The sequence below is a fragment of the Schistocerca piceifrons genome, chromosome 3 (assembly GCF_021461385.2).
Source record: "Schistocerca piceifrons isolate TAMUIC-IGC-003096 chromosome 3, iqSchPice1.1, whole genome shotgun sequence".
NCBI classification, from domain to species: domain Eukaryota; kingdom Metazoa; phylum Arthropoda; class Insecta; order Orthoptera; family Acrididae; genus Schistocerca; species Schistocerca piceifrons.
The window spans coordinates 777,570,316-777,596,988 of record NC_060140.1 but is presented as its reverse complement, the minus strand read 5'-3'; the positions used below and the strand labels follow the sequence as shown (position 1 = coordinate 777,596,988).

The following is a 26,673-nucleotide window of genomic DNA, read 5'->3' as shown; positions in this document are numbered from 1 at the left end:
TGCTTGCATAAGAGTCAGAAGTGGACCAATGCGTTATTGACATTCTCAATTTGTGGAGCTCTCTCTCTCTCTCTCTTGAATAAATCACCACTTTTCTGAAATTGTAATCATTTGTTTGTTTGCACATCTACGTCACATCTACCTATTTCCGTCTCATTCGGGCAACTCTTTCGTGGTGCGACGTTTTATTTTTTTATTTTTTATTTTCCTTACAGTGTACAATTTCGGCTAACAGTTCACCTGTTCTGCGTTCTTCCACTGCCCTAATCATCTTTTCGTGATGAACATTAAATTCATATAGTAATATTTTAGCAGTGATAAACATTACTAACAAGTTTTTCATCATGGCTTGTTTTTGATACCCATAAACGGTAAATAGATCGGCAACATGGCTCACCTATATAAAGTCGTTCTAACTGGTCCAGTAAGTGAGCAGTAGTGTTCATTCCGTACTATACTAACAACTGCCTCCCTCTAAGTCTATCCTTCCTTAAGCCACAAATTATATTGTATCCGAACATTATGAAGAGCTCGTTCTTGTTAACCATCGAATCAAACATATGAAAATGTTGCTTTTGATGGAATTCGCAGTCCACTGAATAATTTGGTTAATAGCTACAACCACTCTAGGAACAAATGTCGCCTAATGATTCTTAGCAGCGCAGATTCAGACGACAACGTCCAGTGATGATCCTATTCGAGAGTTTAACAACACCCCCTTCTTTGTGCTCACTGCTATTGGCAGTATTTAATTTAATTAGGAGTAGTTTACTAATCTTGCGATCCGATCGACCGATGTGCGACGTCAGTGGATAGTAGTTGTTAGCAAAAACCCGTCTTCAGCTTGTATTCCATAGATTTTTACAGTTAATATCTGATGAGCTGTTTGCATGTATTTTGTCCGAGATTTTTGTCATATTATCGATACTCGTTCGCAGTTAAACTCTGTGCTGGGTCCTGTATTTAATGTTTCCTTCCTTCTTGGCAGTCGTAAGCCACCGTACGCTCATTATGTGGCAAAAAAGTTAGTTTGTTCTTTATTTATGGATCCTTCCTGACTCACGCACACACACTTTAAGTCTGCGTATTCGCTTCAGTTAGTGAGGTCTATAGCGACCCTAGTGCTATATTACGAAAAGACTTAAAAACAGTATTTATAAAGAAGAGAAATTTAAAAATTGAATAATATATTTTTATCATGTAGCCGTAAAATAATAATTTCTCTGTGTAGGTTTCGAGTGCAAAGAAATATAACAAAATGATCTAAAGAGATGACAAGATACGCTCTTTTGTTAATTTTTTTAGTCATCTTCACTTCTTCTCTTGTCTTGGTTGTGTGTAGACGGACATCTTGCGAGTGCTGGCAAATGTAAGCATATTTGTATGAGTTAAGCAGATAATATATTGATTTAATATTATTGTGCACTTTTAATTTGTAAGAGGTGATCCCGATTTCATGACCGCCTTCCTTGAATTAACCTGCATTCAAGTAATTTACAGTTCAACAATCGCAGCGGCCGATGCAGCCAACGACGCCATTACGTGGCGATATTAACTTATGAAAAATTAGCGGAAGCGAAAAACTCGCCCGCTATTAACATAATATTAATTTTTCTCCACAGCCGCCCGACGTTGCAGAAAATACGTAGCTTTAAGATTCTTATTTTCAGTACCATAGCCGAGAGCCAGAGCCAGGACTCCGACTACAATACAATGGTTAACGGAGGTAAGAAAAAATACTCTCGCGCGTGTGTGGGCCGCAATTGTAATTAATAACTAAAGATCTTTTGCTTTAAAGTGAACTGACTAGCCGAGGAAATTAACATGGAAAGTTTATTCCAACGTTCAACTTGTATGCTCATGTTTTAAGATTCAGCGAGTCTAACATTCATTAACGTAACAAATAATTTAAGAATAATATTGTTAAAAAGGAGACCTTCACAAAAGCATTTAACCGTAAATCCAAATTGAATGAAATATCATTTTTATTAAGGCCCACCACGTAAGTCGGCAACAATCAAAATAATATTAATAATATATTAAATTACGACGGCCGACGGACGCGAGAGGTCGCTTCTTAGCTAGTACTGTCTGCACGGCTAAATGGTTCAAATGGCTCTAAGCACTATGGGACTTAACATCTGAGGTCATCAGTCCACTAGAACTTAGAACTACTTAAACCTAACTAACCTAAGGACATCACACACACCCATGTCCGAGGCAGGATTCGAACCTGCGACTGCAGCAGGCGCGTGGTTCCAGACTGAAACGCCTAGAACCGCTCTGCCACAGCGGCCGGCTCTGCACGGCTGAAGGTCTGTATTTCACACGGTATATTGTCACAGCCGATCGTCAACGTTGCGCATGGCCTTAGTGACATGAATCCGGTGATCTTATTGGTGAAGGATGTTTTGTGGTTACTGAAAAAAAATTTCTCCAATTTGGAACAGTTGAGTCCAAATGCTGGCCCAGCAGAAATGAGACACATTCAGACGCCACTTTTTGGTATGCTGGACTGATATCCTCAACTTATAGTACTCGTCTAAGCTCTACGGATGCGTCCAAAGTTGGCACAGTCGCCAATGGCACTACAGAAGGCAGGGTGGATGGTAGCAGCATACAGTACCTGTCCTCTCCAAGTGACACCGCCTTAAAGTAGTACCGTGCGTGCGGCCGGAGAGGTTTGCATGTTCGTACAACACTAAGGGCTATGCCGGCGGTAGCACAAATACTGATAGGGTCTCCCAGTCGAGACAGGTCTTAGTCGATGAACCAGACGAAGTGCGTCTCACAAAGCACGGTCTTCCCACTCGCTGTCCTTCATCCTTTCACATTCTTAAGAGAAAAGTACACGAACTTGACAATTGTAGAGAAAACAGTTCATTTAAGGGAAGGCTACTCCAAATCAAAAACCGCTATTCTCCAGGATAGGGGTTGGCTATGGATTACCACTCCATCACAGAGAACTTGTTAACGGTAAATGAACTACAAGGAAGCAACGGAATTTGATAGTACGAAATATACGAAAAGTGCGGGAACAAGGTATACGATTTGGAAGATGGAATATTCGTAGTTTATATAAAACAGAAACCTTAATCAGTCTAGTCAAGGAGATCGAAAGACATAGGATGATTTAGCTACTTTACAGGAAGTTTGTTGGGACGACACTGGTACACAGTATATTATAGAATCTGTGACAGAGGACAGACAGCGCGAGCTGCAGAGTGCTGGAATGACTGCTTCCTAGTAAAAAAGCTAGATACCAGTACAACCCACAGCCAGAGTTAGAAGCAGCCTTAAGAGAGTAGTACGCTACCGTGTCGGTGCACTCAAGGGTACTAAAAAGAAAGGCAAATATCGACTCTAGCTCAGCAACCGATTTAGAATTCTGCAGGAAGCGGATTCACAAAAGAAAAGAGAAGAAGTCGGGAAAGAAATCATGAATGTAGTAACTGAGTTGGCAGATGCACTCATCAAGAAGCGGATCACGGCAAGAAGATTTGGTTAGCTGACGAATGCATTAAGCTATTTTGTGGAGAGAAGAGAAGCCAAGGACAATTGGCTACGAGGCGCAGATTTTGCTCAATGCAAAGCACAGTTCGAAGAAATGCGGAGAACTACCTAAGCAACCCTGAGGAGAGCAAAGAGAACGTATGTCAAAGGAATGATAATGGAGGCTCAACAAGATTTCTTGGGAAAAGAAGCACAAACGGTGTACCGTAAAGTTAACTTGCTCAAGAAATGATTTCAGAGCTGCCAAAAATTCGTCAAGGAACATAATAGAACTATACTAACCAATGAGTTCAACATTGTTGAGAGATGGGAAAAAATACTTCAGGGAGCTCCTCAGCTGTGGTGAACCTAAAGATGTGTCCGAATTTCAACTTCCTGGCATTGTAGATTCAGATTATCCGCCACATACATTGGAGGAAATAAAGAATCTGATAATGAATCTGAAAAAGGACAAAAGCCCAGGTGAAGATGGAATCCAGGCATATGTCCTTCAAGTTGGAAGGAAGAGACTCCACAAGAAAATTCAAGGCCTAATCAAGAGAATCTTGATTTTGGAGATTCCAGAATACTGGATGATAGCTGTCTTCTGCTCTATACACAAGAAAGGTGACAAAATAGACTGCACCAGCTACAGAGGAATCACCCTCCTGAAAGTCTGCTATAACATCTTGTCCAACTGTGTACTGGATAGAGTCCAGCCGTCTGCAGAGCTGAATATCAAGAGGATTTCGAAAAGGGTTGTTCGACTCCCGACAACATCTATGGGCTGCGACACCTCGCCGACTCCCCCCCGTCAGAGGTTCGAGTACTCCCTCGGGCATGGGTGTGTGTTATCCTTAGCATAAGTTAGTTTAATTTAGATTAAGTAGTGAGTAAGCCAAGGGACCGATGACCTCAGCAGTTTGGTTCCATAGTCCTTACCACAAATTTCCAAATATTTACCTCATCGAGATGTGGGGATATGTGCTCTTCATAGATTTTAGGAAGGGTTCAAATGGCTCTGAGCACTATGAGACTTAACAACTGAGGTCATCAGTCAGCTAGAACATAGAACTGCTTAAACCTAACTAACCTAAGGATATCACAGACATCCATGCCCGAAGCAGGATTCGAACCTGCGACCGTAGCGGTCGCGCGGTTCCAGACTGAAGCGCCTAGAACCGCTCGACCACACCGGCTGGCTTTTAGGAAGGGGTCTGACCGCATCCACCGGGAGAGCCTGATGAATTGCCTGGCCGACTTTGGAATACACACATTGATTCCAAAGGCAAAGTGAAGCTCGGGGACCAATCCGCGGAGAGTTTTCACATAAAAAGAGAGTTAGGACAAGAAGATGGTGTCCCACCGATATTGTTAATCCTGGCGCTCTGAAAGATAATGAGGGAAGCTTTCCATAAGAACTTCGAGGACATCGAGGGTAAGAAAATCACACATCTCGCATTTTCCAAAGATGTGGCCCTGTTGTCCAGCCCTAAGGAAGAAGTGATGCGTATGAGTGACAGTGTGTGGGTGGCAGCGAGTAGACTCATTCTCCTTGTGAATGGATCGGAGACCGAGAATCTGGTGATGAACAGGACTCACATCTATTCAAGAAATCTATTCCACCCTCTGCTAGTCGGAACCCGATCATAATGTACGGTTTTCATATGCTTCCTGCCATTATAAATAATTCACCTTTACTGTACTGGGACAAAGATGAAAGAGAGTACTGCACGATTAGTGAGTAAGATCCTTGATTCTATGTTTAGCGTTATTTGTGGTTCACTTACTAGTCAGACAGTTGTGCAGCGCAATGTTATTTGACACATAGTCGCGAGCGGTTGAGCTTTTCAGAGAATTAGATCCGTTATTAGTGAATATGGGAGAAACTACCTGGAATACTTAATTGTAGAGAAGAAAACTTGTTTATAAAGCTATTTCATTCTTTGTATCAGCCGAGAAGGTTTTTGAAGGAACTTTTGAAGGTAACCCATGCATACGCAAGAATAAAATGTTTGTTTGTCGGAACTATCATTGAAGGGAATCTTTGTCCCTCAGATAAGTAATAATATTTACGATTAGTGTTAATTTGTCCTCTTTGTTTTCATTACGTCGCAAATTACGCAACTGGTTGATGTGTCTGTAATTTTTGTAATGAGAGAATTTTGCAATTCTTAGTCTTCTTATGTTGTTCATTCCTTTGTGTCAATAGTCAGAGTTTAATTTTTCAAGAAAGACTTTCTTTAAAGTAAAACTCACATCCATCATTCTTCGTAAAGTTTTGAATATTTTCGTCGTATGTACATTGCACCTTATGCCAAACGCAGCAACAGATCGTTTCTCACAAGCAAAAAGAAAATTACAGTAGATTATTTTTCTTTATCTGCTGAATCTGCTGATTTGTATTTGCATTCGAGAACGTCAGTAAATCAGACACAAAGTAGCATGCTGAGCAAGAGGTAAGTACGTTTATTTCAGGGCAGATCTCATCTTTGCATTCTTATGATGAAACAGCACGTAGCTTCAATTATCAGGTGTTGTGCTAAGCAAGGAGATTAATTTCATACAGTTATTTTTTCTGATTGTAGCAATAATTTATCTTTTTGGTTATCCCAAGTCAAACACTGCACTTCATATCAAGCATCTTTCATAGTGTACTTCGATACTGAGCTTCAGTTATATAGTTTTCAATGAGCACACAATTATCTTCTGTTGGTAGTAAATTAGATTCATTTTCATTATTTCAAATTCTGCATTTAATTAAGTTTAAAGTTTTGTTTCAAGACGTTGTTCACATGCGCAATCCAGGGGCAATCAACAGTCGCTATTGCTTTGCAGTTGAACGCGACACCTAAAGTACACGTTACACGGGAGAAAGTTTTGGAAAACAAAATATTCAGTATTCACATATATAGACCAATTATTTATAGAAAGCTTACAATACAAAAGGCTTCATAATTTTAAATATCTGGGGCTATCTGTACAGAGGACACATCGTGTGAGACAGAAATCAAAATGAGGAGTCAAGCCGCAAACTGATCATACTGCGGTCTGAGTGAGCTTATTACATTACGCAGTCTGTCAAGGAATTTCAAACTCAAGGAATTTCAAACTCCAGCTGTACAAAACACTTATTCAAGCCGTGGGGCTGTATGGTTGGAAAGCTTGCAGTGTACGGAAAAAAGACTCAGATAATCTTCTCGTTTTCTAACGGGAAATTTTAAGGAAGATCTATCTTCTCGTACAAAATGAGATCACTGGGAGCGTGGAGGATCTGGCATAATTGTGAGCTGTATGAAAGCTACAATAGATCAAATATCAGAGGCCTGATGAGACGCAAGTGGCTAGTATGGACAGGACATGTCGGTCAGATGGATAAACAGCATAGTCTCTGGAATTCATGGATTTTACTCCCTGCGTAAGAAAACCGCTAGGAAGACCGATGAAAAGGTGGAGACATGGAATCGATGAGGATTTGCTGAAGATCGGGGTAGAGGGTGAATGGCGACAGAAAGCAGGAAACAGAATCAAGCACCTTGTAGATGCGCGCGGTCCTCTGGTCCTGATAGTGTAAAGTAATAACTGGCCTGTTACGCGTCTCTACGCAATCTTTATTATGTCTCAAAATATCTATCTTTCCTTAATTATGCTGGGACAACAGACACATGTAGAGACTGTGGGAGCCAAATTGCAATATTTTCTCTTGACGTGAAACAGTACAGGCGAGTCGGCATCGTGCCTAGGATTGCTGGGCCCTTCGTTTTACATGGAGCGTTCCGTAAAACCTCTAAGTTCCGCAAAATTCTAAGAACGCACATGATACCTGTGAGCAGTGTCGTCGTAACTGCTGTCTGTGTCACGTCTGCTGTGCAGCGAGCTAAGTTAATTTTAAGTATTAACTGTATTTTTCTTACTTGTCACTTCTTCTTACGTGTGTTTTTGCTTTTAGGAAGCTTTAATTGTCGAGTGCTAGTAACAGTGTTCCATGGAGTTCGTGTTTGTTTTGAATACAGTCAGAGAGAGTTCCTTCAGTCAGCCACAGTGCCAGTAGTGCTAGTGTTTGTTTTGAATACAGTCCAGAGACAGGTAGTGCTATTTTCATTGTTTTCTACAAGAAGTGTCTAGTAACCACAGTTTAGTCAACTATCAGCCGTCTTTAGTGATTTAGCAGTCTAGTTAAAAGTTGATTTACTCTCTACAGTAAATTGATTTCTTAGGATGGATAGGATGTGTGACTGCTGTGTACGGACGCAGGAGGAGCTGGCCACTGTTCGCGAACAGCTGAATGTGTTGATGGCCGCGGTCAGCCGTCTTCAGGCTGCTGCCTCGGAGTGTAGCAGCAGTGGGGAGTCTGGTGCATCGCATGGTACACCCCAGGTGTTACATGCTTCACCCACTGTCCCTGCTGTCGAGACATCTTCGCGGGTACCGGGCACGGTTGGGCCACCCTCTCCCCAAGGGGAGTGGCGGGTTCAGTGGCGTTCGCGGCGCAAGAGGCGGAGGGTCAAAGTGGAGGCTGGCCGTGTGGCATCGCCCGCTCTGCCTGTGAGTGGACATGTGGCTGCTCCTTCAGCAAGGTCCGAGCAGGCACACGGGGGGAGGGGTTTATTAGTTATTGGGAGCTCCAACGTTAGGAGGGTGATGGAGCCCCTTAGGGAAATAGCGGAAAGGTCGGGGAAGAAGGCCAGTGTTCACTCTGTCTGCTTGCCGGGGGGTCTCATCCGAGATGTGGAGGAGACCCTGTCGGCGGCGATAGAGAGCACTGGATGCACCCGACTGCAAATTGTTGCTCATGTCGGCACCAATGACTCCTGCCGTCTGGCTTCAGAGGTCATCCTCAGTTCATACAGGCGGTTGGCGTAGTTGGTGAAGAAGGAAAGCCTCGCTCGCGGGGTGGAATCTGAGCTAACTATTTGTAGTATCGTTCCCAGAACCGATCGCGGTCCTCTGGTTCGGAACCGAGTGGAAGGCTTAAACCAGAGGCTCAGACGATAGTGCGGAGATCTGGGGTGCAAATTTCTCGACCTCTGCTATCTGGTGGAGAAATGTAGGGTCCCCCGGAATAGGTCAGGCGTGCACTACACGCAGGAAGCGGCTACAAGGGTAGCGGAGTACGTGTGGAGTGCACATGTGGGTTTTTTAGGTTAAAGAATTCCCTCCCTAGGCCCGACAAGACGCCTCCTGAGACGCGGCTAGGTAGGAGTAGGCAAAATGCAACAGGGAATAACAATATTAATCTGCTAATAGTAAACTGCAGGAGCTTCTATAGAAAGGTCCCAGAACTGCTCTCATTAATAAACGGTCACAATGCCCACATAGTACTAGGGACAGAAAGTTGGCTGAAACCAGGTGTAAACAGTAATGAAATTCTAAACTCAGATTGGAATGTATACCGCAGAGACAGGCTGGACAGTGAAGGGGAAGGCGTGTTTATAGCGATAAAAAGTGCAATAGTATCAAAGGAAATTGACAGAGATCCGAAATGTGAAATAATTTGAGTGAAGGTCACGGTTAAAGCATGCTCAGACATGGTAATTGGATGTCTCTATAGGCCCAATTGGCTCATCAGCTGTTGTGGCTGAGCACCTGAAGGATAATTTGGAAAATATTTCGAGTAGATTTCCCCACCATGTTATAGTTCTGGGTGGAGATTTTGATTTGCCGGATATAGACTGGGAGACTCAAACGTTCATAACGGGTGGCAGGGACAAAGAATCCAGTGAAATTTTTTTAAGTGCTTTATCTGAAAACTACCTTGAGCAGTTAAACAGAGAACCGTCTCGTGGCGATAACATATTAGACCTTCTGGTGACAAACAGACCCGAACTATTTGAAACAGTTAACGCAGAACAGGGAATCAGTGATCATAAAGCGGTTACGGCATCGATGATTTCAGCCGTAAATAGAAATATTAATAAAGGTAGGAAGATTTTTCTGTTTAGCAAAAGTGAAAAAAAGCAGATTTCAGAGTACCTGATGGCTCAACACAAAAGTTTTGTCTCAAGTACAGATAGTGTTGAGGATCAGTGGACAAAGTCCAAAACAATCGTACAATATGTGTTAGATGAGTATGTGCCAAGCAAGATCGTAAGAGATGGAAAAGAGCCACCGTGGTACAACAACCGAGTTATAAAACTGCTGCGGAAGCAAAGGGAACTTCACAACAAACATAAACATAGCCAAAGCCTTGGAGACAGGGCTGCAGACAGGGCTATGCGAGAGGCGTTCAATGAATTCGAAAGTAAAGTTCTATGTACTGACTTGGCAGAAAATCCTAAGAAATTTTGGTCTTATGTCAAAGCGGTAGGTGGATCAAAACAAAATGTCCAGACACTCTGTGACCAAAATGGTACTGATACAGAGGATGACAGATTAAAGGCCGAAATACTAAATGTCTTTTTCCAAAGCTGTTTCACAGAGGAAGGCTGCACTGTAGTTCCTTCTCTAGATTGTCGCACAGATGACAAAATGGTAGATATTGAAATAGACGACAGAGGGATAGAGAAACAATTAAAATCGCTCAAAAGAGGAAAGGCCGCTGGGCCTGATGGGATACCAGTTCGATTTTACACAGAGTACGCTAAGGAACTTTCCCCACTTCTTGCAGCGGTGTACCGTAGGTCTTCAGAAGAGCGTGGCGTTCCAAAGGATTGGAAAAGGGCACAGGTTATCCCCGTTTTCAAGAAGGGACGTCGAACAGATGTGCAGAACTATAGACCTATATCTCTAACGTCTATCAGTTTTGGAACACGATTATGTTCGAGTATAATGACTTTTCTCGAGACTACAAAACTACTCTGTAGGAATCAGCATGGGTTTTGAAAAAGACGATCGTGTGAATCCCAGCTCGCGCTATTCGTCCACGAGACTCAGAGGGCCATAGACACGGGTTCACAGGTAGATGCCGTGTTTCTTGATTCTAGGCGCTCAGTCAGGAACCGCGCGACTGCTACGGTCGCAGGTTCGAATCCTGCCTCGGGCATGGATGTGTGTGATGTCCTTAGGTTGGTTAGGTTTAAGTAGTTCTAAGTTCTAGGGGACTTATGACCACAGATGTTGAGTCCCATAGTGCTCAGTCATTTGAACCATTTTGTTTCTTGACTTCCGCAAGGCGTTCGATACAGTTCCCCACAGTCGTTTAATGAACAAAGTAAGAGCATATGGACTATCAGACCAATTGTGTCATTTGATTGAAGAGTTCCTAGATAACAGAACTCAGCATGTCATTCTCAATGGAGAGAAGTCTTCCGAAGTAAGAGTGATTTCAGGTGTGCCGCAGGGGAGTGTCGTAGGACCGTTGCTATTCACATTGTACATAAATGACCTTGTGGATGACATCGGAAGTTCACTGAGGCTTTTTGCGGATGATGCTGTGGTATATCGAGAGGTTGTAACAATGGAAAATTGTACTGAAATGCAGGAGGATCTGCAGCGAATTGACGCATGGTGCAGGGATTGGCAATTGAATCTCAATGTAGATAAGTGTAATGTGCTGCGAGTACACAGAAAGAAAGATCCCTCATCATTTAGCTTCAATATAGCAGGTCAGCAACTGGAAACAGTTAATTCCATAAATTATCTGGGAGTACGCATTAGGAGTGATTTAAAATGGAATGATCATATAAAGTTGATCGTCGGTAAAGCGGATGCCAGACTGAGATTCATTGGAAGAATCCTAAGAAAATGCAATCCGAAAACAAAGGAAGTAGGTTACAGTACGCTTGTTCGCCCACTGCTTGATATACTATTCAGCAGTGTGGGATCCGTACCAGATAGGGCTGATAGAAGAGATAGAGAAGATCCAACGGAGAGCAGCGCGCTTCGTTACAGGATCATTTAGTAATCGCGAAAACGTTACGGAGATGATAGATAAACTCCAGTGGAAGACTCTGCAGGAGAGACGCTCAGTAGCTCGGTACTGGCTTTTGTTGAAGTTTCGAGAACATACCTTCACCGAGGAGTCAAGCAGTATATTGCTCCCTCCTACGTATATCTCGCGAAGGGACCATGAGGATAAAATCAGAGAGATTAGAACCCATACAGAGGCATACCAACAATCCTTCTTTCCACGAACAATACGAGACTGGAATAGAAGGGAGAACCGATAGAGGTAATCCGGGTACCCTCCGTCACACACCTTCAGGTGGCTTGCGGAGTATGGATGTAGATGTAGATGTAGATGAAGATGAGCGCTCTTGTTTGTCAGCAGGGCAGAGTGCACCCTTTGAAGGCAGGAAGTTCCGCTGAATCCCGGAAGTGTTCGCAAGCGTGACGAATCTACTCTCCCTGCAGGGTACTGAAGTATGCGACTTCTCCATTTTATGCATCCGCAGTGTGAGAACGCTTCGTATTCTGGGAGCTCCAGCAGCCGCTCCCTCCATTTCTGGTTTGCCCAAAGAGCGGCTAGACAGCAATCGGCGTACCAACCTTCAGACAGCAAAGGAATACAAAGTGGGCATTATTCAAGAGTTTTAGCGGTTTCCCCCCTGCGAACTGTGCTATAAAGAGAAATCGTATGTGGCCCAGCGGTTCTAGGCCCTTCAGTCCGGAACCGCGCTGCTGCTACAGTCGCAGGTTCGAATCCTGCCTCGGGAATGGATGTGTGTGATGTCCTCAGGTTAGATAGCTTTAAGTAGTTCTAAGTCTAGGGGACTATTGGCCTCAGATGTTAAGTCCCATAGTGCTTAGAGCCATTTGAACCATTTGAGAAATGGTGTGTTGTCAGGCTGATAATTGGGATAGACTCTTCCCTCGATGACGTTGTGTTCTGAAGCGAGAGTGTGGTGGTGACGAGGGCGGAGAGCTACGAGTGAGTCCGTGATGTCCGATTTTAGTTCGTCGAGACGCTGTTCTGCAATCTTCCTTGGATGTATTTTCTGTTTGAGTGAGTGTCGCGATTACGCAGCAGCACAGTCCTTATACATCTGAGCAACTGACAATTTCGTATCCTTTAAATGGCAACATTTTTGTATTTGTATTAACTCAGAGTCGGGAGTTAGTATTCAACAGTTTCCTTTAATTGTGTTTGTGAGCTGCTCAAACCTACTGGAACGTCACTTGCACGTTCCCTAACAGTCTTCCTTGTTGCCAGATTGAATTGCTCATAAATAATTAATTGTGTATAATCTCGTTTAATATATCAGTATTCTTTATGAAGAGATTTATTAATAAATAGTTTAACGGTGTTGCACACCACAATTTAAACATCTTTTAGCGTTTTGAGGATGGTTAAGAGTACACGATTTTTAGTTTCAAGCTACTTTTTCTTATTATACCATTCTTACAACATAATCATTTTTTTAAATGAGTATCATTGGCACCAGAGTATATTGTACACTCTACATCAAAGAAATACGAGTACACCTGATTAAATAAAAGTGACCACTTTCGCTCACCTTCAAGACTTTGAACAGGCGACCCTTCATCATTTAAAATCTTATAAATATGTTTAGGCACATCGGCAGATCTTAATTTGTGTTTTCATAGTGCCCTGTATCCTTTGGAATACAGGTGTCTCCACTGCGATCAATTTGAGGACATTTCAGTGGATACGTTTGATTGTTATATTTTATATGAATGAATAATTTTTTGAAGACGTGAAATTGCTGGTAAAGTTTTCCTCTTGTTTATAGTGATTGCGGCTAGCAGCTTGCAGGACTGCTGCCGAACTTCAGATCGTCTCGGGCCATATGGCGGACGAGAATCAGGTTGGCACCCCACTGGTGTCCGAGCCATCTCCAGACACGTTTTCGGCCTGTGATCTGGAATAGAATTGTCTTCAGCGAAGAGTCCTGCTTCGAGCTGAGTCCCATTCACTAGTGAAGACAGCGGTGGAATACCAACCTCGCTGTTACACGTCATACGGCGCGACAACCAGGAGTGATGGTTGGGGATGCCATTTCTTTTCATAGCAGGACACTGTTGGTTGTCAGCCGCGGCAGCTTACAGCACAGCGGTATGTCGACGATATTCTACTCTCCGTTTTGTTTCCCTTCATTGTAAGCCATCCTGGGCATGCATATTATCAAGATAATACCCGCCCGCATACGGCGAGAGGTTTTTGCTGCTTGTCTTTGTAATTGTCAAACTCTATCTTGGCCACCAAGGTCGCCAGATCTCTCCACATTTGAGAACTTTTAGAGTATTGTGGGCAGGGCCCGCTCACTATCTCGGGATTTTGACGATGTGACTCGCCATTTGCGCAGAATTTGGTACGATATCCTCCAGGAGGACTTCAACGGCTCTGTCAATCAATGCCAAGCCGAGTAACTGCTTGCATAAGGGCCAGAGGTGGACCAATGCGTTTTGACGTGCTCAATTAGTGAAGCCATTTCGGTTTAATAAATCTTCCATTTTTTTCTGAAACTGTAATAATTTGTTTGTCTGCACATGTACAACATATGCACCGATTTCCGTCTTCGGAAAATTCCTTCGCTGTGCGTCGCTGTTTTGTCTTAACAGTGTGTTTTAAGCAAGTAAGCGAGTTGCCATTAATACATTCTTAGATCCCCTAATCCACAACTTCCGTGGATATACTTACGTTTTTGATGTCTTTCTGTAGTCGAGAGGTACTTAGAGTGTATATATCACACAGAACTCAATCCCTAGATGTTTGTTTGAAGAAAGAGGAAATAGGAAAACCTATCATATTTACCTATTATGATACTGATTATTGAATACAGATTCTCACATCAGATATCAGCATGTATTTCGTTGAAACTTCCTGGCAGATTAAAACTGTGCTGGACCGAGACTCCCCTAAAGCGACCCCCTGGTCTCTTGGCACTGCATCCTTAATCTGTCAGGAAGTTTCACATCAGTGCACACTCCGCTGCAGAGTGAAAATTTCATTCTGGAAACATTCCCCAGGCCGTGGCTGAGCCATGTCTCCGCAATATCCTTTCCTCAAGGAATGCTAGTCTTGCAAGTTTCAAAGGAGAACTTTTCGGAAGTTTGGAAGGTAGGAAACTAGGTACTGGCGGAAGTTGAGCATTGAGGTCGGGTTTCTGTCGTGCTTGGGAAGCTCAGTCGAGTCGATAGAGCACTTGTTGCCCGCGAAAGGCGTAGGTTCTGAGTTCCAGTGTTGGTCTGACACACAGTTTTAATCTGCTAGGAAGTTAGCGCACACTTCGCTGAGGAGTGAAAATTTCATTCTTGATTGATTTAATTGTTTTCTGATTTCCAGAAAATTGTAAATATTTAAAGTCGTAGGATAAATTCATAAGCACGATGTGCACATTAAAGCGAAGAGAAAAAAGTAAACAAACGTGAGCAATGAGTAAGTACCTGAAAGAGTCCAACGCCTAACCTGTTGACGAAAAGAATGTGGTCACCGGCCCACGCGGAAGCCGGTGTCAGGACCGTCAGCAGAGACGAGAGGAAGATGCCGATCCCGAATATGAGTTTGCCTCCGAAACGGTCGGCAAGCACTCCACCGGGGAGGTGTCCCACCGTGTAGCCATAGTAGAAGGCCGCCAGGATCTCTCCTTGCTTGTGCTTGTCCCATACAAAGTAGCCCTCCTGCAACACGGACACAAACTGGTAAACTTTCATTCTTTGTTGCTAAAGTAAATAAGAGAAACAGCGGCAGTTCAGAGACACTGATAGAGACCGGATTATATGCATCATAAAACCCTTAAAATATGCACGTAAATATGCATGGAAAATGCTTAAACATGCATGGCAAATGTCGAAATATGCAAGAACAAATAATAAAAAAACATGGTAGTTACTGCGTGCATTATATCTCAAAGTCGAGCCTGTGCATATCAATTTTCAGGAAGAGCCCCGGCTACGCGAATAATCGGTACATTCAGAACGCAGATATCATTTTCTGAATGCTTTCTGCTAGAGGTTAGGAAGGAGGCCTTTCCGGGATTATTTTCTAAAAATTTGCTAAATGGGGGCCCATAATATCGTATTTCAAGAATTGTTCCCTCTTTGGTATTGTTGTCGGTAACAATACCATGCGAGTGGTCGCAGCGAAACAATCGATATGTACAGGACCAACTTCGAGATATATCGCACGCAGAGGGTCACGCTTAAAAGCTCCGTAGTAGTTTATTTAAAAAACAACATACAATCATAAATTGTTTTTGAACAGCTTCAACTTTTAGTTTATACTATTGGACCAAAGCATCACTTACAATTTATTTTACGTTTTTCTACTGTTGTAAACATAAACGACGAAGTGCTGTTCCAAATGTTCGATCATTCAAAACATTTTTAGAAGCAGAAAAGGACCGTTCCACATCAACTGAGGCAACTGGGCAGGAAGATGGCATTCCGGTCAACGGACAACCATGCCAGCGATGACGTCAGGGCACCTATGAAAGGAGGTAGTGTTTGCTGGGTAGTCCCACATCCACAATAGCTACGTACACAGTCACAGACGGCGCAGTATGGCATAGAGAAGATGCCTATCAGACTCTCTGCGGTGGAGGGCCATAGAAAGAACGGAAGGAGGGCAGTCGCAAACTGATATAGGCTGGTGGCTTAGTGTGATTCGCTTTGTTGTTTCTCGGATGTGGCGACAGTTTATAGAGATTGCATCCCAAAGACCGAGACAGGGTCGACTACGTGTGACTACGGAAGAGAGGACCGTCATTTGGCTGTAAGGGCACGGCAGTACCGCCTTAGTACTGCATGGCAACTGGCATGTGACCTCGAGGCTACCACTGGACGGGTAGTATCGAGGCTGTATGTCTACGTCTGATGCGTCTACACAGAAGGGAACGTCTAGAACGGAGTCACGAACATGCCACCTGGACGGTCGAAAGGTGGGCCAATGTTGTTTTCACACATGAGTCCCGATTTAGTGTGGAGAGTGATTCTCGGTGGATTCGCATCTGGCGGGAATGTGGAATACGATTTCAGACCCAAACATTGTGGAAAGAGACCGATACCGAGGAGGATCTTTAATGGTGTGGGCAGGGACTGTGTTGACCACTCCAACCCCTATTCATGAAATTGTATGGGTGAATCCTTTAACTGCTGTCAGATATCGTGACGAGATCTTGGGAACGAGATCTTGGATCCTCATTTGTGGCTGTTGCGAGGTACTGTGGGCCCAGACTTCGTAGTGATGGAGGATAATGGTCGGCATTATAGAGCACGGGTGGTTGATGTTTTCGTGGAAACGGAAGATATTGTACGCAAGGCATTGCCTGCTCTCTCTCCCGATATGAATCCCATAGAGCATGTCTGGGATGATATAGGGAGATGGCTTGCATCGCGTTAGCGTCCACCAGCCACTCTCCAAGAGTATGACAGCTCTGCAGGAAGAATAGCCGTTATTGCCTCAACATGAGACTGATGACATCATTTGAGCATACCCCGTCGTTGTTAGGCCTGTATTGCTGCCAGAGGTTTCCCCGACTCACATTAAGAACATTAACAAAATATCGAAATGTTAAGTTGGAAAAAACGAAGAACATTGTAGTCTACCATTATGCACGTTGCAGCTGTTTACTTTCTGAATTCTTTGCATTGTCTATACTTTAGTGTCTCTCGTTTACACAGTTTTGTGTCAAAATAAAAGCAACCTTGCAAGATTTCGGTTTGTTGCTTTAATTTTGGTCACCAGTGCATTTTGTAAATTCGCTATGTGTAACATTTTTGAAAATAACTTTTCATAACCAATTTGTATAAGAGTGAGATTAAATGGTGTAAGAGGTCCATGACTAAGGGATTTATTGCTAGCGCACTCGAGTAGATGTAATTTCAATGGATTGCTCAAACGCTGCCTGCGATATGTAAGCTATAAGAGAATCTCAGACCAGAGAGCAGTGTTGTATGCGCTAAGAGCAGTGTCAGTAGCAGTAGGAATAAGTTGTTGCTAGCAGTCTGGTGTATCGTGTTGGCTGGGCCGGTCGTGTGGAGCGATGGCGGTGCCTGAGTGTTGTAGTATAAGGTAAAAGCAGCCTCGCGCATATGTACTATTGTACTATCAAGTCCCATGTAAATGTTTTAAAAAAATCTCTTAATAATAATCTTTCTCGTAAAAATTAACTTTTGACTATCATTCATCTCAATTTAAAGAATTTACTTATTTCTCCAATCGATGGTCATCCCTATTATTGTAAAGCAAAATCAGTTATTTCTTTTTATACATGACAAATCTATCGGCCATCATTGCACAGGGCTGTGCCAGAGAAATTTCTTATAGGAGCAGATATATATGCGTTATCCAGCGACTTAATTGAGGTAAGAATTTTCATTTTTTATTCAGAATGATCTTTCAGGGCCATGACGCAGCGCTGCTGACATCCAAAATTTACCAGTTTAAATTCACATTTAATTATTGAAAGGTTATAAGTAAGCCACAGTTTTACTGAGAGATCAGTCACATTGTATTATTGGTAAGTTACGGAATTCATTTAGTGGGAGGTTACGCTGAATGTGAATTATAAATAATTATATTTTTACTGCTGGGAGGTTTGGGAACTTTTCTGTTGGGAGGTTACAATGGTGCATAACTTTATAAAGCAAATATTACATGGTTCTAAAACATACTTTTGTTATGTTTTGATTAAACGCAAAATGAGGGTCCGGTTTGGGACTTTCCTCTGCACACAGAGACAGTGCATCAGAAATATTTTCGTTACTAACATAGTTTGTTCGCTTATTTCTAGAAACATAGCGATAGGCTCTCGGCTCTTCATTATTATAACTGTGGGAATCTGATCAAATATATTTCATAAATGTTGAAAATATCAGGGTTCGTTCTGTCTTTTTTGGACGTGTGAGTAGTGGGGTAATGGGTCTCACAAATTAATTAAATTGATCAATTAATTACCCCCACCGACTGATGACGTCACAGGTTTCTCCAGCCAGCATATGGGTCCCTCCTCCCTTCCCTCCCAACCTCACCCCCACCCCTGGAAATGACGTAAAATTGAAATTCTGGTGGGAAATTCAAATATTGGCTGGAATATCAAATTCTGTGTTTTCAACTTGAGGTCCGGAGACCATCTGAACTAGTTCAAACCACTCCCAACGGAGGACACTGTTAGCTATTTCCCATTACCCTCTGCTTCCCCTCCCTACACCTTCTCACCCCTCCCAACCCCTCCCACTGCCTCCCGTCCCCTCCTCTTCCCTACTTGAAATTGACGAGTAAAGAACTCAGATTGTGCTGGGCTGACAGACAGAACGCACTTAAGTCCTTATTATTATTTACACATTGCAGAATACACAGACAATCTGAGTTACCAGTGACCGAGCACTAGACAATAGCTCCATCCAATTTCGTCAATAAATATTAGATGTAGAGTGGATATTTTCGCTATTAGTGTAGCACTAGGGAGTTGCTTAAGGCAGTCTAGCCAATAGCCCTATATGGGAAGTATGGGTGGTAGTAATAATAATAGGAGAATAAGCTGTCAGTGAAGTAGAGGGGAGTAGCCGTCTGCCAATCTGCAAGTGAAACCTGGTGGATGTGGAGAGGATGTTTTCGCTATTAGTCAAGCACTAGAGAGTTGCTCCAGCCAGTCTAGCCAATGGCCCTATGTGGGGAGGAAGGGTAATAATGATAGGACAGAAAGTTATCACTGAGGTACAGGGGAGTAGCCGCCTGCCCATCTACAAGTGTACAGCTGCTGCTGGGAGGAATATAAGGATGTCTAATAATAATATTAGAACAGAATATTTGTCCCCTTTATTGTGGCCAGCAGCGACACATTGACGCAACTCTTCAGCCGAGCCGAACGTACAGATGTAAAAAAGAGAGATTTAAAAATGACATGGGGAGATAATATTAATTAAATACACAAAACAAGGAGAATGTAAATGGGAGGCATTGTCACAAGTTAAAACCACAGAGAGCACAAATAAAAACCACGCTACATGAACATGTTGATGAACACTGGCGTCACTTATAATAAAAACACAGATCACAGCTTTAAAACCCACGTGGTACAAAAATATTTTGAAACATTGTACTCGTAGCAGAAAACAAAAGGAAATCATGAAGCATTTCACAAGTAAAACGGGAAGGACCTGCCAAGGGTGGGGAGGCCATGGAGGGAGAAGAGAAGCGAGATGAGGGGAAGGATATAGTAGGAGGGGCAGGTGGGATAGGGCAGCAGGGGAGGAGGATCTGGGAGCACACCAAGGGAGAGGAGATGGAGGAGGGGGGGGGGGGGAGAGGGAGCAATCTGGTAGGGAGCGAAAAGACAGGGAAAGGAGGGGAAGGAGCAAGATAAGGATGAGGGAGGAGGAGGTAGGATGCAGCAAAGGGAAGGGAAGAAGAGAAAGCCTTAGGAAGGATGGGAGCCCAGGATTGGGGTCAGATTTGGAAGGAAGGATAGATGTGAGGATGAAGTTCATCATCCAGGATGGAGAGACAGCGAAATTTCTTTGGGATAGAACATGGAGGATATGGAGGTGCAGGGTGGGTGGGATTCATAGGTGTAGCAATTTATAGTGGTGTTTGAGGTAAGTAAGGAGATGTGGGATGGAGGCCGGATACAGAAGGCAAGACAGAGTACATGGCGTTCAAGGATGTGGAGCGGTTTATAGAATTTAGGAGAGGTGGAGACCCAGGCGTCACTGGCATAACAGAGGAGGACACAGATCAAGCATTTGTAGGTATGGAGGATGGTGGAAGGATGCAATCCCCAAGTCCAGTTTGACAGTAGTCTCAGAAGGCAGTGTTTATTGCAGGCTTTGTGTTGGATGGTAATGAGATGGGGAGTCCAGGTTAGGTGGCTGAGTAAGGTGGATAGGATAGTCATAGATGGTAAGGTAGAAATCAAGGAGCCAGAAGAAATGGATGGTGTGACCTGTAACGACTGCCTGGGTTTTGGAAGCTTTTATTTTAGAAGCCACTGGTTACACCAAGTGGTGAACTGTTTAAGGTGGGTTTGAAGGGAACACTGGGACCATTGAAGGGTAGGATAGAGTGCCAGGAAGGCGTTATGATCAGCATATTGAAGGAGATGGACAGGAGGGGGGGGGGATACTGGGCATATCGGTGGTGTACAGGAGATAAAGGAGAGGAGAATGGACAGATCGTTGGAGGGCACACGTCTGGTGGGGTAGAAGGTACAGGAATTGATGTTATAAGTGGTGACATAGGAAGGATGGTGCGAGACGGAGGATGCAATGAGACAGATGATGGGAAGGACATAGGTCTAAAGTTGGAAAAGGAGACTAGAATGCCATACATGGTCATAGGCGTTCTGGAAGTCTAGGGAAACAAAAACGGTGGAGCAACAGGAGTTGAGGTGGAGGTAAAGGAGATGGGGGCCGGCCGCAGTGACCGAGCGGTTCTAGGTGCTTCAGGCTACGGTCGCAGGTTCGAATCCTGCCTCAGGCATGGATGTGTGTGATGTCCTTAGGTTAGTTAGGTTTAAGTAGTTCTAAGTTCTAGGGGACTGATGACCTCAGATGTTAAGTCCCATAGTGCTCACAGCCAAAGGAGATGGGTGAGGTTAAGGAGCTGGTCTTCAGCAGAGAAGGAGGGCCAGAGGCCACACTGAGTAATTGGAAGGAGGTGGTGTTAACGTAGGTGGTGAAGGACACAGTGGGAGAGGATGGATTCGAAAACCTTGCTGAACACTGAGTGGAGGCATATGGGACAGTAGGAGGAGGTGTCAGAAGGGTGCTTGTTGAGTTTAGGGAACAGCAGGATGCAAGAGGTCTCACACAGCTCAGGGTAAAAGCCAGTGCAGAGGTTGGTGTTGTGCAGAGTGGCAAGGGCAACGAGGAAGGCGGTAGGACATTCTTTCAGGTGACAGTAGGTTATACAATCATGATCGGACAGAGGATGAGTTAGTGTCGTGAGCTGTGATGGGAGTGTTTAATTCTGTCTGTGGCATATGGCCCAAGTACTGGAAGCTAGGAGCAAGTGGTGGGGCAGTGTTATCAGTACATGGATGTTGGGGAAGAAGGAGTTGTCAAAGTGAGAATCATCGTGGATGGAGAAGATGTTGGAGAGATAGGATGGTAAATGATTAGTCCTACTGAGGTTATTAGGGAAGGAGCAATTATCGTGGAGGAGCAGGTAATGCAAGGTGGGGGTAGCTGACAGTAAGGCGATGGAAGGTGGAACAGTTGATAAGGAGGATGGCATTGAGCTGTGTACATGTCTGACGCCAGTCCTGGTGTTTATTTGCTGCCAAAAGTTCACAGATGTTTCTCAGTATTTGCTGGTGGCAAAGAAGTACATCCTAGTCATAAGTGTGGAAGAAGGAACAGTAGAGCCAGCAGAATTCATGGAGAAGGAATATGGCCCATGGAGGAAGGATAGGGCGATAGAGATGGATGGCTTTGGTAGGAATATGAGTTGCCACAGTGTCAGATGGAGGCTTTTGTTAGAAGGAAAAGGCGTGGGTGATGTCATTATGGTATTGGAAGGTGAGGGAGTAACTTGCAACCTGGGTGTCAGTGGATTCCTCGTAGACATTCCAGTCTTCCCAGAGGTAATCATCAATGACTTTGGGATGGATATCTAGGCGGGGAGCATTAGGAGGGTGAGGGGCAATGGAATTGGTGAGGAGGCCAGGAAGGTCACCACTGCCAATGTGATCATGGACTTCACTGGTAATGCACCCAAGGAGGTTGAGGGAGGCGAGGACAACATCAGGGCTGGTGTTACTTTCAGGACTGGTGTGCTGAGGGAGGGGACAAGATCGCCTTGGATGGAGTCAATAAACTGATGCCACCGCTGGAGGTCTGCAGGGTCACGTCTATAGATGTTGAGGTCTATGGCAATTACATAGGTGGAGAAGGTGCAATCAATATAGGCCAAGAAGTCATGTGAGATGGGAGTAGTGGGATGAACATAGGTGGTGGAGCAGGTTGATGGTCAGGGTGGGGAGAAAGATGCTGAGGACAAAGTGTTTGGTAGGGTCATTAAGCAGTGGTTGTGGCTAAACAGGGATATGCTTGAGGTGGCCAATGGCAACCCACCCCATGCTAAGGGATGGGAATTGTCAGTACAATGGAGGACATAGGGGGAGGTGTGGACAACATGGTAAGGTTGAAGGAAGGTTTCATTGAGGATGAAGGCATCTATGTGGTGGTGGGAAAGGGTTTCCATGAAGAGGGGCTTGTTAGCAGGGAAGGAGCTATACTGCTGTTGCACCATGAGGATGAGGGGTGGGACAGAGAGAGGTTAAAATGAGGGGGTTGAGGTGGGTGAAGATGAAGTGTGGTTGGTTCTGGTAGTAGGTGGTGAGATGTGTTGAGATGGAAGACAGAACGAGTGGCAAGGGAAATCTGCTGTAGGGTGAGAGGGTACTGGATGAGGTGGGTGTTCTGGAGGACCATTCTGAGGAAGTGGATGATGTCTTTAGCAGTAGGGGTTGGATGGAGAGAATAGTAGCAGTGGATTGGCTGATCTATGTGATGAATGGGGACAGTGAGTTCAGGTTTGTAGAAGGGGGTTTAGCTTTACACTTGGAGGAGTAGGTTGGATGCACCTCATTGCAGGTGTAAGTCTGTAGGCTTTTGTGGCCATTGTCACTAAAGTTAAAATCTTCTGGCTGTTAGGCTGCATCATATTTCCTTCTAAAATAATCGACATTTCTATCCCTCTGCTGGGATCTTTTTTTTACAAGGAAATATGATGTGGCCTAACAACCCAAAAAATTTTAATTTCAGTTTAGGTGTTGCAGAAAGGAGGAAAAGTGAGGTTGGGACATTGTTTAAGGATGTGTACGACTTCGCAGTGAGGGGAGATGGGGGGATTTTTGCAGGTGGACGTGAGGTGGTCATTGTAGACAAGACACTTCTGACACACTAGGGGGGGGGGGGGGTGGGATAGGCCAGCTTTATGGTGGACGTTTTAGATGAGGACTCCCTCAGTGAGAAGGAGGTCAATGGAAGAGAAAGAGACAGTAAACACTTTCATAAGGAACGTGGGGCCAGAGTTGGTGTAGATGCAATTGGTGGAGCAGATGTCGAGGTCACGACTGGTATTTAGTTCCACCAACACCTCTGCCCAGACTTCAGGGTTCAGATTCATGATCATGGTGGTGAGAGTTGGAGGATGGCAAGTGGGTTGTGGGTGATAGGGAGAGGAGGGGGTATGGAAGAGGGTGAGGGTCGCATGGATGCCAAAGGTGATGTCAGGGATCTTCTAGAGAACGTCTGTGTGGAAGGTGGGATTGAGAGACTTAATAACGATGGATTCTTTGCAAGGAATAAGTTTGGAGAAGGTGATGTTGTGGATTACTTTCTGATGGCAAGGGTGTGGGCTTTGAGGAATTTTTAGTCGGGATGAGAGAGGAGGAAGGTGTACACAACAGAGGGTTGGGAGGTGGGAGGAGTAGAAGTGTCCATGGGGTCAGAAGGATCAGGATTTGTCTGCAGTTTTCTGGTAGAGGAGGTAGGAGCAGGGTCCACACTGGGGCATTTGGAGACGCTTTTTGGTGTGGATGGGTGGGGAGGAAGTTGAGGGGTGGTGTTGAGTAGGAGATGATGTGGGGCAGGTCCTAATTGTGGTTGTGGCGGCGTATCATTGGGTATGGTGATGGTGGCCTGGTGGATGACGACCTGGGTAGGCAATGCATGAGTTGGGGGCTTATGGAAATTGGGGACAGGGGGATGAGACGCCCTCTAAACCCACTGGGCAGAACAGGTGATTAGGATTGTGAAAAGGGACAAATAAGGTGTTGGGCAGTTTCACTAAAAATTGTAATTTAATAACACCCTTAAACCAAAACAGCACATAGCCAAAACTTTCCAACTACGAGTTTCAAAATCCAATTCTTTCACAGCTGAAGGCCTCGAAACAAGAAATATTAAAAGCAAGAAGATAAATTTCAAGTGACTGAAGACATGCAGTTAAAATCGCAAATAAAATACTTTATATATATATATATATATATATATATATATATATATATATATATATATATATATATATATATATAATCTCACAGCTAGGCGAAAAGCCTCAAGGCAAAAGTGGATAGAACAAACATATAAAAGGTGCAATACAAACGACTGAAGGCCACATATAATTTCAAAATTTTAAAATATATTACATCGTAATATATTTTAAAATTTTCTTTTAAGGCAGAAGGCCGCAATGTTTACGCTTAAGGAGAAATTTTGAGAATAAGGCTTTAAGCGGCTGAAGACCCACAGTTGATTTTCCAAGAATTCAACCTTTAAGTTTTCAATGGGGGAACGCACACTAAATGAAAAAGCAACGCAATGACATTAACTAAATTTAAGAATAAGGTTTTAAGCGGCTGAAGGCCCACAATTGATTTACATAAATTGATTTACAGAAAACACAATACATTTTTTTTCTTTTAAAGCATTGGCAATAATAGAGTACCAACAGACCATTAAACAATCATGAAAAGGACAGTATAGACAACAGCACTCAGACGCCTCCAGGGGATGTGGGCCTGCCCTCGAAACATTAACGTTCACTTAAGTGAGACAGGTGGTGGGCCCAACTACACTTTATCTGTCGATAAACCAACCAAGAGATAGTCACGGTCCGACCAACCAAAGACCTGCTAGCCACCAATCAGTACATAAAAACTCAAAGACCAAACTGTTACGGATGCGATTATCCACAATGAAATACATATTAAGCTGTCAAAACCACACACCATGTTGGAGAGTGACAACTGGTGACGAAAGGACGCTGCCTGAAATTACGTTAGTGGCCAGGGCAGGTAATCGGAACACTAACGGCCACAAGGCAGAAAATTTCGCTGGTACACTTGAATTTGAAATAATGTAACATAGTTAACTTCACCAAAAAGGAACACTGCCTGAATTTATGTCAGTGGCCAGGGCAGGTAACCAGTACACTAATGGCCACAAGGCAGAAAATTACGCTGGTGCGCCGGCCGGTGTGGCCGAGCGGTTCTAGGCGCTACAGTCTCGAACAGCGCGAGCGCTATGGTCGCAGGTTCGAATCCTGCCTCGGGCATGGACGTGTGTGATGTCCTTAGGTTAGATAGGTTTAAGTAGTTCTAAGTTCTAGGGGAGTGATGATCTCAGATGTTAAATCCCATACTGCTCAGAGGCATTTGAACCATTTGAACAATCCGCTGGTGCGCTTGAATTGGAGTGAACCAATATAGTTAATTCCACCGCATGGCAGCTCGATTTCACCACTACAAACACTCGGTGTTGCTCACAGGAAAAGCTCCCCAACAGCGAACCACCGATATGAACGACACTACATGAACGAACGTGGCTTCGGTACTTAACACACCAGTCAACTTTGACGTCATGGGTCAGTGAGCCACGAAGATCGTAGCGATCGGACAGCTCCAGACACGTTTCGACACTGCACAGGGACCGCCAGCAGACCCAGCCGACTGCACCGCGTGGAGATAACTTCCCTGGTCCGCACCAACCGATCGACCACCCTCAGAATGCCGACAACATCTAAAATAGACGTCAGTGGAAATTACGCCAACTACACACACAACCTGACAAACACTTGCACGAAGACCTGAACGATACCCAACACTAACTAAGCACTCTCAAAGACAAATCGGGAGTCAAAAAATTGGTTCAAATGGCTCTCAGCACTATGGGACTTAACTTCTGAGGTCATCAGTCCCCTAGAACTTAGAACTACTTTAACCTAACTAACCTAAGGACATCACACACATCCATGCCCAAGGCAGGATTCGAACCTGCGGCCATAGCGATCGCGCAGTTCCAGACCGTAGCGCCTCGAACCGCTCGGCCACAACGGCCGGCAATCGGGAGTTGATGCACACTCAAACAGCCGACTCATGAACTATCAGCGAGCCAAAACGCGTCGTCCAGTAGGACGACCAACCGAAGATCCACCAAGACTGTGGCCCGGCTCAAGTGATGCGTGGCAGCAACAGTCGAGGGAGCCATGTCGACGCAGAGCTCACTGCTCCAACGCGACTGCACTATTGCCGCATTGCAACTCCCTGACTGGCAGTTCCGGACTGCGCTCCAGATGTGTTCCAACTGACTGGCAGCCCGAATTCGCGACCTGAACTGGCTTATGACAGACAGTGAGTGGGAAATAATTGCAGTCGAGCAAAGATACTACGAGGGGGGATATATTGATACACGCTGCTAGTGCCGCTCACGGTCAGGCAAAGCAGCAACTTAGTGACACCTGTAATTTAAATTAATGTAGTGAGGTGGTTGTACGTTAGAAACAGGGTGTAAAATACATTATGGCGGGAACATGAGCCACGCACAGCTCAGGGG

At 44.3% G+C, this 26,673-nt stretch overlaps 1 protein-coding gene across 1 annotated transcript in view; it reads right to left on the bottom strand.

Annotated features, from left to right (window-relative positions):
* Positions 1-26,673, bottom strand: part of LOC124789054 (sialin-like) — a 178,683-nt gene that overhangs the window by 111,876 nt on the left and 40,134 nt on the right. Inside the window, exon 3 of the mRNA XM_047256345.1 lies at positions 14,779-15,012. Within this exon, the coding sequence (XP_047112301.1) occupies positions 14,779-15,012 (234 nt within the window). The remainder of the gene's footprint in view (positions 1-14,778; positions 15,013-26,673) is intronic.